The 16,263-nt window shown below is 35.2% G+C and overlaps 1 protein-coding gene across 2 annotated transcripts in view; it reads left to right on the plus strand.

Annotated features, from left to right (window-relative positions):
• SEC24B (SEC24 homolog B, COPII coat complex component) overlaps nucleotides 1-15,344 on the plus strand; it is a 47,608-nt gene extending 32,264 nt beyond the window's left edge. For both annotated transcript variants that reach the window (XM_058024542.1, XM_058024543.1), the window contains 9 exons: nucleotides 512-670; nucleotides 1,049-1,222; nucleotides 1,873-1,983; nucleotides 3,182-3,357; nucleotides 4,933-5,070; nucleotides 7,213-7,317; nucleotides 8,364-8,456; nucleotides 10,159-10,262; nucleotides 11,427-15,344. In XM_058024542.1, the coding sequence (XP_057880525.1) occupies nucleotides 512-670; nucleotides 1,049-1,222; nucleotides 1,873-1,983; nucleotides 3,182-3,357; nucleotides 4,933-5,070; nucleotides 7,213-7,317; nucleotides 8,364-8,456; nucleotides 10,159-10,262; nucleotides 11,427-11,541 (1,175 nt within the window). In that variant the 3' untranslated portion in view covers nucleotides 11,542-15,344. The remainder of the gene's footprint in view (nucleotides 1-511; nucleotides 671-1,048; nucleotides 1,223-1,872; nucleotides 1,984-3,181; nucleotides 3,358-4,932; nucleotides 5,071-7,212; nucleotides 7,318-8,363; nucleotides 8,457-10,158; nucleotides 10,263-11,426) is intronic.
• Nucleotides 15,345-16,263: the final 919 nt, after the last annotated feature.

Consider the following 16,263-nt stretch of genomic DNA (forward strand, 5'->3'; position numbering starts at 1 on the left):
TCTCTTTAGAAGCATGGGCTACCTCTGAAATTCTAAAGTCATGTAAATATTTTAGCACTTCTGTAATTGCAGCTCATGTTGCAAAGGAATTGACCTTGAAGTTGATGGAAGTATAGAACAGAAATATTACATTGGTGGTATCAGACAGTTTATTCTAAGGTTTTAAAGTTTTAAATGAGAAGTATTCTCCTGCTCAAGAACAGGAAACAAAAAAGTGGCAAGGATTAAATGAAGTTTAATTATAAGAGTAGAACAGGATGTTAACAGGATGTTAACAGGATGTAAGTAGGATGCTTATTGAGCTTGGTGTATAATGAGGTCATTATGTGTTGGGGTGATTCATTTCTATCCTTACTTGCCTGGGTCTGGGACAGTTCTCACTGTCTTTCTGATGTGGGTGATACTGAGAAGATGAAGGTTTATGTTACTTGTGGAAGTCTGGACACAATTTTTATGTCCTGATTTCATGTTACAGTTTTACTTCTTAACTGCATCTTTCCTTCCTTCACAGCTTGCATGTCCAAATATTCTGCTGGATGCATCTATTACTATCCATCTTTCCATCGTAGCCATAATCCTGCTCAGGCTGAAAAGTTGCAAAAGGACCTGAAAAGATACCTTACAAGAAAGATTGGATTTGAAGCAGTTATGCGCATAAGATGTACAAAAGGTGTGTCTTAAATACTGCTTCCTATGGAAGCGTTGGTGTAAATGTGTTAGCAATCATTCTGAATGTGCTTAGTCTTTAGCAACATTAAATTCAGTGTTATTTTTCTTTCTTTGAAGAGTAAAGAAAGAAAAATAACACTTTATGTTAAGTTAGCTTTGATATGTGTAGTGTAAGGGCATCATTCACTTTGGAGTGTTCAGAATTGAACATGAGCTCTACAGGATCATGCTGAAATGTCTAATAATTCATGTAATTGGTTATACATGATAGAATTTTTACTCTTTTCTTCAACCTTAGCTTGAGGGCTGGCGTTTTAGTTATTGGTGAGAGTTTTCCATGCTGTTTTAACCTCACTCTGAATATTTAATCTGATTCTAGGTCTTTCAATACACACTTTCCATGGGAATTTTTTTGTACGATCTACTGATTTACTGTCCCTTGCCAATGTCAATCCTGATGCTGGATTTGCAGTACAAATGTCTATAGAGGAAAGTCTGACTGACACATCTTTGGTTTGTTTTCAAACAGCTCTTTTGTATACTTCCAGTAAAGGTAAATAAATTCAAATTAATTGGTCACTGGAGTTTTTGTTTCTTTTTATGATGTAATGCTTGTAAAGTTAGTTCCACAGTCTTTTGTTGTGTTCTATACACTAAAAGAATCTTGTCAGAGCTAGTAAGCCTACTTGGCAGTTAATCACATAATGGAAATCCTTATAAACACTGTTTTAAAGTGAAAATTTCATCTGCATTTGACATAGCGCTGATTCAGCAAGACTTTTTTACTTAAAAGTCTGACCATTGTTACAAGCAGTAACATGTTTGGCAGGCACTTTGTCCAAACATACAGACCTGTGATGGATTGGATCAAGCTGCAATTACTACACTGGGTGAGCATAAAGAATAGCAGCTAATTTCTATGGTAGAAGATGCCACAAAATTTTGGGATGGATGTCAGTGTACTTCATTGGTAGGATCAAAGACACTGTAGATGTCGATGTAGTTTGTGTTATCAATTTGTGCTGCTTTAGAGTAGAATTTTGACAGGTTGAGACAGGGAGACAGTATTGTATTGCAGCAATTTCTTGACTGGTATGTTTTCTGGAATGGGTACATCTTAAATGGGAGGAGATGCTCTAATGACTGAATTTGTTTACTTCTACCAGGAGAGAATGCAAAATGATTTCCACTGATTTCTCTTAGGTGAGCGTCGAATTCGAGTGCACACGCTTTGCTTGCCCGTAGTGAGTTCCCTGTCTGATGTGTATGCAGGAGCAGATGTACAGGCAGTTGTGTGCCTCTTAGCAAACATGGGTGAGTACAGGCCAGGAAGATTCATGTGTTTTTTGGCAAGTTTCTAATTTTGCCAGCCATTTAAATGAAGTAGTGAATGAAGCCTGGATATTATTAAAAAGAGTTGGAGTGCAACACGCTGAAACATGTGTGTGCAAAAGATGACAAAAACAAATTCATACTGAAATTGTGAACTGAAATACTCCTTGTTCTGAATATTAGTTGACTTTAGTCTTTTAAAAAGAGCCTTCTTACTTTGTTCTCTGGAGGTTAGTAAAGGACAAAGAATCATAACACACTTGGATCAAAACTCTCAATTTTGAATCATCATTATCATTGTTGTTCACTAAAACTTAGGCATTCTAGGATTACTTAAGAAACAGGGATTCAGTTTAGTGAGTTGCTGGAGACTAAAAGAGAATTTCTGACAGCAGTGTATTTGAGGTATTGGTTTTATATCCTTCTGTTGTTGCAGGGCTGAGGATTCTTACTTATCCCTTAATTGTGTGTCATAAGTTATAGACTGATCTCTCCTGTTAAATGTGTATGACTCTGTGCAGCATTTTAACATGTTCTATTTTGTATATTAATATTGAAATCAGTTAGAAGAAGTAAGTTGTAATTCTGTGTCTTCTGGGATTGGAACTAGATGATCTTTAAGGTCCCTTCCAAGCCAAACCATTCTGTGATCTCTTAAATGCACATTCAGTCCAGCAGGTGGCTTCCTCCCACCAAAGGATTTGCAGCCCTTGCTCAGCAGAGAAAAATGAAGCAGCATTTATAGTAATCACTATTATGTCCCTGAAGTAATGGAAGAAATTTCTTATGTGAGGGGGGGAAAAAAATCAAAATTAATTGCTGCAGATCTTATCTTGGTGGTTGGGCAACAGCATTTCAACAATAACTAAGTTGTTTGTAGAAAGTTTAAATTTATATTTAGACTTCACTATGTATGATTGCTTTAAACTTTTCTTTTAATTCTCCAGGACTACAAACCAGGGAGCCAAAATTAGCTACACATTATATTTGAGCATTATGAAACTGAGTTTCTGTATGGACAGTCATGTAATTTACTCCTAAAAAAAATTAGGACCGCAGATGTGGTTTGGGGAGTTTTTTAGTCTTAAAACATAACCCAAAAGCACAGCTCAAATTTTCAAAGTTCAAGGGAATGAGTGAGGCTATGTGTGTGGTAACTTCTTCCCTCCTTCTACCCCAGCTGTGGATCGCTCAGTCTCATCCAGCCTTGCAGATGCAAGAGATGCCTTAGTCAATGCTGTGGTGGACTCCTTGGCAGCGTACATGTCAACTGCCTCAAATCTGCAGCAGTCCATGCTGATAGCACCAAATTCCCTCAAGCTTTTCCCACTCTATATTTTAGCTCTTCTCAAACAGGTATGTATGATCTAGTGAATTAGTGTTTGATGTTAAGTTCACTGTTCCATTTGAGGAATTCTTCAGTTCTAGGTCAAGCAATGTCTGCACTTCTCTAAAATTATGGAAATTGGATTAACCATCTTTATGCCAACTAAACTTTATTGTACAAGATTACCATAGTAGCTTATTTTAAATTGTTAATGTCTGAAGCTTTTATTAGTTTACTTGATTTTGAATTTCTTATGTTCTGTCTTATATTGCTTTACAGTTAAAATAAAGAAATAGTTTAGAATCAGCATTTCTCAGATTTTGGCAGCTCATTAGTATAGACCATGAAGGTTGTTGGAAACTGCTTATTAGTACTGCTTCATTTTTATTTTATGAAGTCAGAAACAAGAATTTTCCAATACATATTTTTTGTCCTTTAAATTTCCAAGAAGAAAAATGAGTTTCCATGGAAATACAGTAAATGTTATTAGAGAAACTCAAGTGATATTGTTGAAAGTTAACATAGAAGTAGTTACTACTTTTTTTTTTTAATGATATCTTTGTTTAGATTACTGAACATCATACTTAAAAAGAGACAGCTTCCAGCAGGGTTTTGTTATGAATAAATCTCACTGCTTAAATTTTTTTATGTCTGACGGTTCTTGGTTCTGTTATGATGAATAAACGTTTATATAAGTTTTGTAAGAGATCTAAGCATAGTAATTTATTTTCTTCGGCTGAGTGATTACTTCAGTCTCTAATATACTGATTATGATTTTTTTATACTTGCATGACAAATGCAGTTAATGGTGGGGGAAAACACAGACTGTTTATTATTGAGATCTGTGTAAAAGACAGAAATAAGAGTGGCTGGGAAAAGTTGTTTAGGTTTGGAATTTTTATTATCTTTATTAGCAATAACAAAATATGGAATATAGAGAAATCAAAATGCTTGTGGCAGCCAAGGAGTGATGTCCTTAGCTTTGTTGTAGAAGTGAATATGAACTTTGATTATAAGAATGTTCTCCATTGAGTTAGCATATGATGTTTAATTCATTGTGTTGCTTCTCACAGCAATTGTGTACCAGTTGGTTCTAAAGGAGATCTGAAAAATTCAGTAGGAGATAGTTAAAAAATAAATTTTATCCCATGGGAGTCTAGTTTCTCCTATAAAACATGAAAGTATGTTTCCATTCCAAAACTTTTCCTTAACATTGAATTCTTACTAATATAAAGTCAGAGTTAATCTTCTGCATGTATGTACCTTGCCTGAACTCTGCTTACCTTGTATCTTTCCTGTGCTAGCTTGCACTTGTGAGTTTCAAAGGCCAGTGTCACTTGTCAAGAATAAAAAGGAGAAATGCTGGTCCAGTTTCATGCAAATTTTAGACATAGTGAGGGAGAAATTTATTCTCCTTCATCAATAAGAAAGGGCTAGATTATGTTTTAAAAATCTTGCTCAAACTCTATGATTATTCTACCCATAAGATACATTTCTTTACAAAAGCTCTGCCACCTTTGCTTGACACTTTGAAAAGTCTGAACTGCACTCTTACATGTGACATAAAGTACAGGATTTGTTTGAGTGGTAATGTGCTCTTGCAGAAAGCCTTCAGAACAGGCACAAGTACCCGCTTGGATGATCGTGTCTATGCAATGTGCCAGATGAAGAGCCAGCCCCTTGTTCATTTGATGAAGATGATTCATCCCAACTTGTACAGAATAGACAAGCTGACTGATGAGGTAATGTATGAAGCCTAGTAATAGCATTTCCTACTTTTAATGGCCCATTAAATTTGGTGCTGTGCTGCAGTAATTTTATGTTGTTATTGTAATACAAATGGAGCATTTCCCCTAAGTTATGAAAATCAAGAGAAACATTATTTTCAAATTTTGAGTTGCATGTACGGTAATGTGGTATGAGCAGAACTGTGGTTTTACTTCATCTTGTTTCAATGACCACGGTAATGCCATAATTTTTTGTCATACAAAGAAGGTAAAGATATTGTATGTATGGGAGACAGTGTGTTTTTATTATTTAGAACTGTCTGAGGTAAATGGGTGTAGTAGATCTGATCTGATGGATGATTCAAGGTTTTATATACAAAAATCAGATATAGTTGCTTGCAATAGCAACCTTCCAGTGGTTTTTCAGACTGAAGTGGATAAAACAGAGTTTTACTTCTAGACAGTTGTGATCAGACTGAGAAAGTACTTCATGTACAAAACCAGGTTTAATTATTTCCTCTTCTACGGATGTAGCGTAGGAAAAGGATGCATTTTTTAATAGTAAAAAGCAAGATGGGGTTTTATTTAAGGACAAAGTTAGTTATAATGGCAAAAAAAAGGGGTTTTATAAGTACGATTTTATTAATTTTTGTCCTTAGTTTTGGAAAAGTATATGTAGTAGTTTGCTTCTAAGTGATATAAGGTTATAGGGTAAACTGAATAGTTTCACTGGCAGTGGTATTGTATTATTCTGTTTCAGCACAACCTCTGAGCTATTTGTAGTCTTAAAGTTTCTTTTAAGGTATTTCATAAACTTAAATAGGTGAGTCTAAACTCAGTGTTCTTCAGTAGAGTCGCTCTTTTTATACTCCACCCTTACCAGTCTTTGAGATGCCAATTTCAGCTGGCTTTGTGAAGTTATTTTTGTGGCACTTAAATTGTAACGCTCTGTGCTTGTGCTGTAACAAATCTGCAGTGTCTTTAGGAGATCCTGTTTAATTATCAAAGGCTTTCAGACTGGTTATTTGGAGTACAATAATACAAAAATAGGGCTTATTTTAACTACTGAAATTAATTGGCAAACTGGATATTAAATCATAACAGAATGCTAATCTGCCATTTAGTACTGCTTCAGTTTAAAGTATTTGTGACAAAGGCTGTTCTTAAATGTAGTTTCTTTAAAAAAATTCTGTGAAATTAAAAAAAAATTAAATTTTAAAATATTTTTGAAATATTACAGAATTCCTTTAAAATGTTTTTGCGAGTTTTCTTTGATTCTTGAGAGTATTGAGTAAAGCCTGGAACTTCCCCAGGTGGAATTCAGTAGCTTGATTTTCATAACTATGTCTAAATCCCCAAAAGCTGTTAATTTATGGCATTATGATATGAAATTTTTAAAGTAGTGATTTTTTAAAATAATCTTATACTACATGGGCATGTGCTTAGTCAGTAGAGTATTTTTCCCCATATTATTTTCAGAATGCTTCAGAGTTTCTTGAGATGTCTGGCCTGTTTTTGTATTGGAGGAGGAGGCAACTTTAATATGAAAATACTGGGCCAGGGGGTTGTGTACATGGGGATTTTTTATTATTGTTTTTGTTTGTTTTATTGCGGGGGAGAAAGGCAGGGTATTTTTTAATAGTTAATGCAAAAAACCAGATTCTTTAATCAAATCAGTCATAGGACTCTGTGGACAAACCCAAGGATCACTTCATGCAGGATCTTAAATCAGGGGACTTCCTGATAATGGAATGCAATAATATATGGAACCCTTACAGGGAGTAGAATTTGATGGTTTTCTGCTCTTGCAACATTTCTAGTGAAAGTGAATACAGTGGAAAAAACCCAGAGGTTGTTTGTAGAAAACTTAAATCACCAGTAGTAATTATTTTGAAATTCTGACATCTGTAGCATCAAAAATGTTACATAAGTATCTTAAATTAACTTGCATTATTATGTTTTAGGTATTAAAGTAGCCCTTAAAATAAGTAACATTATAGAACTGTTTGATGTACATAATCATATTAGGCTTAACATAGTATTTTGTTATATGAGAATCCTCAGAATTTTGCTAGAGATTATCAGTGTTTTTCCTGCTTTGTTTTACCTTTAAGGGTAAAATTCTAGTGTTATTTGAGTGTTGGGTTTTTGTTGCAGAGTACAATACATGTAAATGACAGAGTTGTTCCTCAGCCACCCCTTCAGAAGTTGTCTGCAGAGAAGTTGACAAGAGAAGGAGCTTTTCTTATGGATTGTGGTTCAGTAAGTTAAAAATTTACACATTCCTTTTTTAAAAAATTTCCTAAGGAGAAAAAGACCAAAAAGCAGTGCCTGCTGTGTTATTAAAACCAGTGTGCTTTCAGCAATAACAGTGTTGTGAATCAGCATTCCAGGTAACCTGACAGTAATCTGTGTTCCAGTGAAAAGCTTTCATATTTTGATCTGAGCCTACATTTATCTTTGAGGCTATAAAGGTTGATTATTTTCATGCAGTACTGGTCAAAATATATCAAGAGTTCACACAAAGACGTTTTTTATGGAATTAATGTATTTTTATTTTCCAGAATTTCTTTTAATGGCTATTAAATTGCACATACTAGAGGATTTAGCAAAACATTTGATGCAAGAATGTTCTCAGATATGCACAAAGAGTGGGTTTATGATTTGTGGCCTGTGTTATGTAAGAGTTGCAAGAGAGAGGGAATTGGAGACTAAACAAAATCTGTAGATACAGTTTAAGGCATTTCGAGAAATTGCACTAAAACATTCAATTGGATAAAGCATTATGCTACCCAGTGGCAGTTCTAGAAGGTTCTTTTAACCTTGAATCACTTCAGGACTGAGTGTCAATGTAAAACCAGCTTTTGTCTCCAGACCTCTGAAATAATTACTACAATAAGCTTTGATAATTGGTGCTTTGCTACAACCTGTTTAGATTGGGAAGCCAGTGTGCAGTAACCAACAGAATGGTGTGACTTCAGATAATTTGAGGGGTTTCATTTAAGGAGGTAACATGGGAAATTACTGCATTAACTGTTCCATTATAAATGTGTCCTGCAACCTCATTTTTTTCAGTATTTGAGTTCTACTTATACATATTTTTTTATATTTAATGACCTTACTCTTAAGTTTTTCGAAGGTATTGATTATGAATATAGACATGTATGTATGAATTATAACTGGAACACTCAAGTGCCTAATTTGCATGGAAGTTACTATTCTGGGAGTATTCCTATTGCACCACCACTTGCCTATTTCTCTAAAATGTATGCAGGGCCTTTTCTAAAACTGATTCTGACATCTTACAGATTTTTTACCTTTGGATTGGAAAAAACTGTGATAACAACTTCATAAAAGATGTCCTTGGATACCCGAATTATGCATCAGTGCCACAGAAAATGGTAGGCATTTTAATGAGCTGAGCTCTAAACTGCTTACACTTGGAATGTGCATTTAATCTGTTTATTTCTGCATTTTTAGTTTTTAATTATTTTAATTTTAACACTATGAGTTAGGTTGGAGTTATTCCTAATTAGGTACCTTCTAACCTCTTGTCAGCTTCAGAGGAGCCAGTTAGAAGTTGTCAGATGTTTTCAAGGAAAGAATGTAAACATGTAAATTTCATCATTCATGAAATGACAAACAGTTGCTCTGTAACATAACTGCTTTTAATATTTTAATGGAAGTACATATACATTCACAAGAATAGGAAGTAATTTCACAGGATGAATACAAAAATTACCTATTCAGATGTGTTAATAATTAAGATTAGAGTTAGTTCATTGATAACATAGTTTTCATTGATAACATAGTCTTGTGTTCTCTGAACCTGGTGTAAGATACCACATCTGTGGGATGACACAACAGACCTGTAAGTAATGGTAAGAGTTAAGTTTTACTCGGATTCCAAGCCTTGACTCAATGTTAAAAAGAGAAACTTTCAGCTGTTAAAACATCAGAGATTCTTGGATGTATGTTTTGGTGGAGGGGTTTTTATGACAGGTAGTTTTTATGACTACCTGTACCTGTAGTCTAGTGTGTGAAAGAGAGTAGCAATTAGAGAAGTCTCCTCTTCAGTAAGTAGTGATTCCATAATATCAACAATTGGCAAATAAGGATGGACCCTTTCAAGACAGTCTAGGGAAGTTCAGAATCAAATGGTTATATCCAAATAGTACCAAAAAATGATAGCATAGGAACACATAGATGGATATGTTCTGCTTACAGTTGCATAGTATCAAGAAGGAAAGTGACAAGAACAGGTGAAGAGTGGTAAGTTATAAGACTACTATAACACTGGGCTGCTTGTTCAGAGTTTTGTATTTTGCATGTATTAGCAATCTAGAACTGTCCCCTATGACTAGCTGATGGTATTAGTTAATAGAGTTTCCAGGAGGAACTTAGATAAAGGAAGGATAATTTTCTTAATGGTTATATAGCATCTGTTATACTGAAAATGAGACAAAAACTTACATAAAGTTATCTTTGCTTTTAAGTTATGCCCTCATTTTACAAAGGTAGCAGTGGAACTACTTTAACTGAAATAAATTCCTTTGTGTCATGTTAATTGTCTTTAAGTATCATATTGGCTAAAGAGGTGATACATTTAGCTCAGTGAATTCCTCAACTCTTTTAAGTCTATTTTTTCAGCTCATTCCCTAGCCAAGTAGTCCAGTAGCATCTTTCCATTGATATTTACATAAAATTCAGATTTTACTTCTTGTTCCTTCAGTGATGCAAAGTGCAACGTGTAGAAACTTGATTGGCAAAAGAAGATACAGGCAAGAAGACTGCAAAAGCAGCATTTTGAAAAGATGACTTTGCTATCTAAAATCTTTTGCACTTAAAACACAGTAAACTATGTTTTCATAAGTTAAAGATGTTTAAAAGTTGAAGATGTACTCCTTCCTAGGTAGCAGTGCACCACAGATACTATGAAGTATTGTCCTTTAAGCTGAAGCAAAACAGCTGTGTATGTAAAATCAGGGTTAGGAACTTCTTAACTGAGACTGTGGCTTGAGTTATGTTACAGCTTTCAGGATCTGTTTTTTTAATAGTTTCAATAATAAAAGGTGATGGTTTCTTTCAATTACCTTCAACCAGACACAACTTCCTGAGGTGGATGCACCTTCTTCAGAAAGGACACGATCTTTTATATCTTGGCTTAGAGATAGTAGACCTTTAAGTCCAGTTCTTCAAGTAATAAAGTAAGTATTTCTGTTATGCACTAAGTTGTTACTAGCAACTTGTATTTACAATTTCTAATTAAGACTGATGAAAAGTGAGTGTATCTGTCTTGGAAGAAACTGAATAACATCACCTTCCCAACTGATAAGATGCTGTTTATAAAACTGTCTAGTGACAAAGGTTTTCTTTGAATCTAGTGCAAATTCAGTTGCTCATAGTTTTATTGGTTGCATATATTTATTAGGAATATACTAAACCTCAGTGGATGTCCTTCTGCTCAATGATGTTAACCAGGTTAGTTTCTAGTATAGCTTTTATAATTTCATTATATGTGTATAAAAAAAATTCAAGTAAAGTTAGTAATATGTAGATGGTTTAATAATTGTATGTATTTGTTACTGAGATCTACAGGACATCAGCTGATAGATGGGCCAAGTTCTGAAGCCTTTTCAAGCTATGACTTGCTTAAGGAGGTTTAAATTCTGTGAAATGTTTATACTTGAGATTACATTCCACTTGTAGAGTACTTGTTTTACTGAGCTGGGCAGGAGATCACTTTTTAGAGAGTGTGATGACTTGCTCAGAGAAATGATACTGAAATATAGGACTGAAGGTTTTGAGCTGTTGGCATGTGGCTGCTGCTGGAGTTGCAGGAATTTCTGATAGACCATAATAAGTAGGAGAGCTTTGCTGCATACTGCACTACACCGAAACAAAGGACTGTGTCCCAGCAAATTTTTATGGGGCAATAATTTTGGATACTAGGTCTTTCACATGTTACCTTTTCTATTCTGTTGCTAAGGAAGAAAGTCTGGGGAGGGGATTGAGATTACATGTAAACAGAGATGTAGTTTTTGCATTTTTTCATTGCCACCAGCATATTTGTTAGCTTCAAAAACAAAAGAATTTTTACATTTCCTTTTTTGTGTTTCTACAAGATACTCTTAAGTGCTGTATTTCACCTGCTCTTCTACCATTTTATATACTTAAAAAGATGCTGTTGTTTGATATTGTATTGCAAACTTCAAGATTTCCTAGATTTTGGATTGTTTGCAATTGTAATCTCTTTGGACTGAATTCCAAATGACAGTCAGCAATTTATTAGAACTTATCTCTCTGAATTTGCAGTGGATTTTTTTGCTCAAAAGTTTGATTTTGCTCAGTACCTTCCCTTCTTCTTTCAGAGATGAGAACCCTGCCAAAACAGATTTTTTTCAGCATTTAATTGAGGATCGGACAGAAGCAGCTTTCTCGTATTATGAATTCCTACTTAATATTCAACAGCAGATTTGTAAGTGACCAAGGAAGAGGTAGAGGAAAAAGTCTGACTTCAGACAGAAGCGTGGGCCAAGAGAACCATATGGGAAGTTACAGAAATGGATGCTTGTTCTTCACAATATACAGTGACCAGCACTGTTTTGGAAGCTCTACAGCTAAAGGAGTATACATTTCCAAAAGAATTTTGCAGATTTCCTTCAGTCTAAAATGCTACGAGTGATGAAGCTGTTTCACTAGTAAACTTTAAAATTGGTTTGTACACGTTTCCAGTTGTGCAGCGGTATGGTGCTCTGTTTATTGCAAGCTGGTGAATTTATGTAGCTATGTGGGATGATATTTCTTAACAAAATGTACAATTAGGTAAAGCCTTTTTTCTTACATTTGTTATAGTAGCCCTTCCAGATCCAAATCCTTAACAGAGATGTCAAAGGGCAGTGATGTATGTTGGTTGTTTATATGAATTTCTTTTTAAAAGGAATGGTTCATACTTGCTAAAGACTTCAGCAAATTCCCTGTGAAAGTTGTAGAGTTTCAGTAAAGTAAATCAATTGTAGAAATAAAATATATAATGTACATAGGTATTACATTTGTAAAGAAAATGTAAAAAATGTAACTAAAAAAAGACCTAGCTCATTGTGCAGAATTGTTGAGTGCTCGATGATGATGAATTGTTCTGTCCCAGGCTAGACAATGAAATTGAATATTAAAACATGATAAAAATATCAATGTAGAAGGAATATAGCTGCTGCTTCTGTTAATTTTAGGTGAATTTATTTATGATTGGCTTACTAATTAAAATATTTTGCTTTATCATGTGGTTTTATATTTATGCAACTATAATAATTTTCCAGCTAAACTCTTACCAAACTGAATATTGAAGAAAACATGTTTACCACCTTACTTCACAGACCTGTGGAAGGGAGGAGAAAACACCACATAACCTGAAATGAGTTTTGATACAGAGTTCCTAAGCCCCTTCTAATGTATTTTCCTAAAGAAGGCATATCTCTTAACCTTGTTTTGCATTTTATAACTACTGTAGTCTTGGTCCAAGTTCCTGTAACTTGTGTTGTCTGCCATTTAGAGTAAGTGTGGGTAAATCACTCACACTTGTAGATTTGAATTCTGCTGTGATCTAAGGAAAAACAGGAAGGGATGTAAAAATTAATTACATTACATCAGTGAAAGTAAAGGCTTTAAAATGACAAAATTCAAAATGTAATCACACTTGCATATTTCAGAAACTTTATTCTTGTTAATGTTTTGGTAACTCAAGTGTTTGGGCTTTTTGATAGATTAATGACAGATTTTTTCAGTTTGGTGAATTTGGGATGGTTTTCTTCAGCCTTTCTTTTAGAGACACATTAGAATTAATTCATAAAGCACAATCAATCATACTTCGTTTTCTGAACTTTGTTTATCTGTTTGGTTTAATGAAATGTGACTACAATAGAATAATTAGGTACAAAAAAGTAAATTATTATTAGTATGATTACATTTTAATTTAATGTAGCCTTGAAAATGCTAACATTGTATTTTAACTGCTCTAGCCCCTGAATCAAATATTCAAGGAGAAGATGTACTAGCTATGGTTTGCAAATGCTTTAAAAGCTACAACAGTTAAATTGCGCCAGTAGTGTTACTCTGCATGTTAGCACAAACTCATTGTTTGGAGAAGATACCTTATATTGTGTGTTGTCCTTAACTAAATGTGTTTAAGTTACCCAAAGAATTACAGAAGAGAAACTTTCCATTGAGTAAATTAATTTATCATGTAATAAACATCTGAGGCAATGCTGAATGTTGTCCCGAAATCAGACCTTCAGGATTTCAGTGCTTGTTTGTAAAGTAATGTGCATTGGGTGAAAGCTAAGTGCTGCTGAAGAGTGGGGCATCTTAAAAATCATTTGTATTTGTGAAGATGAGAAGAGCATGTTAACATTTCAAATGCTCCATGAAGATGCTTCTAATTTGTGAGTTTGGTGTTGATATCTGTGAACACGTTATGCCATGATTAATTGCAACATATTCTGTAAAATAGTTTCTTAAAGCTTTATTCTTCTAGTATAGTTTTTGTATATAAAAATTATGAAAAAAAAACATTTTTAGAGCTGTTTGTTCAGTAAAATTATTACACAGCACAGAGAATATAGTTATTTTTTTATTAATGATAGAGCACATCTCCATTCTGATTTTTGGTTTAAATTTTAACAAGATAGTCTCATGGAAATATCTTGAATTTGAAACATCTCAGGATTTAAGGTACTGATTTTAGTCTTTTGATCAATAGAGTATCTGTAGGCATGGCAAGAGTATCTCTGAGAAGGACCTGAGTGTCCTGGTGGACAACAAGCCTTCCATGAGCCTGGTGGTGTCCTTGTGGCCAAGAAGGCCAATGGCATCCTGGGGTGCATTGGGAAGAGCATTGCCAGCTGGTTGAGGGATGTGATCCTGCCCCTCTGCCCAGCCCTGGTGAGGCACATCTGCAGTGCTGTGTCCAGTTCTGGGCTCCTCAGCACAGGAGGGACATGGAGCTCCTGGAGTGGGTCCAGCAGAGGCCACAAGGGCAATGAGGGGGCTGGAGCATCTCTCAGAAGGAAAGGCCGAGGGAGCTGGGTCTGTTCAGCCTCGAGAAGAGACAACTGAGAGGGGACTTCAGTGTTCATGAGCATCTGAAGGGAGGGTGTGAAGGGGGTGCAGCCAGGCTCTGCTCAGTGGTGCCCAGCAATAGGACAAGAGACACCAGGCAGAAACCAATGTGCAGGAAGTTCCACCTGAGCATGAGGAAGAAATTCCAGTACTCAGCAGGGGGCTGAGCACTGGAACACATTGCCCAGAGATGCTGTGGAGTCTCCCTCACTGGAGATAATTCAAAAGCCATCTGGATGCCATCCTGTGCCATGTGTCTTGGGATGAGCCTGCTTGAGCAGGGGTGTCAGACCAGATAAGCCTTGGTCCCTTCCAACTCAGACAATTTCTCTTACAATGGCTTGGATCACGCCACTGTAGCAGAAGATACAGATTGAAGATTAATCCCACCAGGGGAAGTACTGTGAAGCTCAACAAGGCTTATTGCCTACTTACGTAAGGTTTGGGAGAAGAGATAAAAGACATACTTTTGTATCTGCTTTAATAAAATGCTGAACTGCCCAAAGTAGCTCTCTAGCCATTCTAGGAATTGAACTTTTCCCTAAGTGTCTTCCACACTGCATAATATAAAGCATGTCTGTTTCAGCAGAAATTTAAGATTTCCCAGGGAAGATGTTTCCCAGCCCCAGCTAAGTAAGATCAGTTCAAATGTTCAATATTTTAAGTACTGACAGTGGGGATCCCTTTCATGTCTTTGCTCTACAATGTAACATCTTATATGTCTTTTACCTAGGAAGCAGTAGGAAGTTCTTGTGGGAGAAATTAGAGCCCATGAAGCTCTTACAATGGTAGGACATGTGGTGCAGCTCCCTAAGAAGTGTTATTGAACTCAATTCTTTATTTTTGTTCTTAAGCTTATTAGAAATAAACCTATTTATTAATCTTGGTGTAGCTCTTCTCATGGCAGTGAAGAAAAGATAACTGGGGCAGGTAATTTTGTTTTGCCTTGGCTTTCTATAAATTGTGTCAATACTGAAATGATAGTTTTGTCATGGCTGGTTTGTAAAAAGCCAAAATCAGTTGTTTGTAATCCTGAGAGCCAAGAGCTCTTCAGTAATGTTAAATGTGGAGTCAAGTTTTTTCACACCAGGTAGATTTTAAGAATTTTATTATGAAGTTTCAAGGTATGGGACACAAGTGGATAAATGAGGAACTAATAAAACCTCAGTCACTGATTTCTGCAGTTGGAAGTTTTGGACTGTATTTGTCTCTGCAGGCAGGATGTAACCCTGCAGAAATTCGGTAGCCAGTGTGGGGAATGGGGAGATCTGAGGCTTAGCTGGCAGTGAACTGATGCAATACCCCAAATATGTATCTGTTACTATGTAAACATTACTTAAATGATGTTTTGTTTAAAAGCAGTTTTTTATACTTTAATACATGTTAAATTTTTATATAGTATTTTCTGGTAGTTTATTCAGTTCTAAAAAAGTGTGAGAGGGTTTTACATGCCCTGTTGCATCTCAGATTTTCATAAAGGAGGTAGAATATAATTAGAATCACAGATACTTCTGATTTTTAGCATACCAGGATCTTTGGTAGATTTGTGTTGGGAATTTTAAAGGAAATGGGCAAACTGTAATGGTTTATTGATGCAATTTCTTTACCTCTCAGCCTCTAAAATTAAAAAAAAAAAAAGAAAACAATTTATAGCAGTCTTCCATGTCTTTACTTAAACTGATGTTACATCATATTCAAATTCAGGGATCTGGAAAAGTGCAGTTACAGCTTTTGCAAAAAACTGGGATTGAAGTCTCTTTTGAGAACATTTTATTTTTCCTCACGAGATACTGATGATTCCTCTCCATGGAAAAATCCAAAGGCATTTCTACTTTTTGGAGTGTATCAAGAGAATTCTCACATGATTACCATAATGTAAAAGATTATTGCAACAACAATGACAATTCAAATAACTACATAATAGGTCTTTCTTCATTTTATGCTTCAATCCACTTGCAGGGCCTTTGATATTTTTCCTCTGCAGTTTTGATAACTAGGAAAAAGTAAATATTACACAGAATTTCTTCTTACTTTCCTTTGGCAGACCTTAGCAAAAGGAGCTGCCTAATTAGCAGTACCAGTCATGCACAGGAT

The sequence above is a fragment of the Melospiza georgiana genome, chromosome 5 (genome assembly GCF_028018845.1).
Source record: "Melospiza georgiana isolate bMelGeo1 chromosome 5, bMelGeo1.pri, whole genome shotgun sequence".
Lineage (NCBI taxonomy): Eukaryota > Metazoa > Chordata > Aves > Passeriformes > Passerellidae > Melospiza > Melospiza georgiana.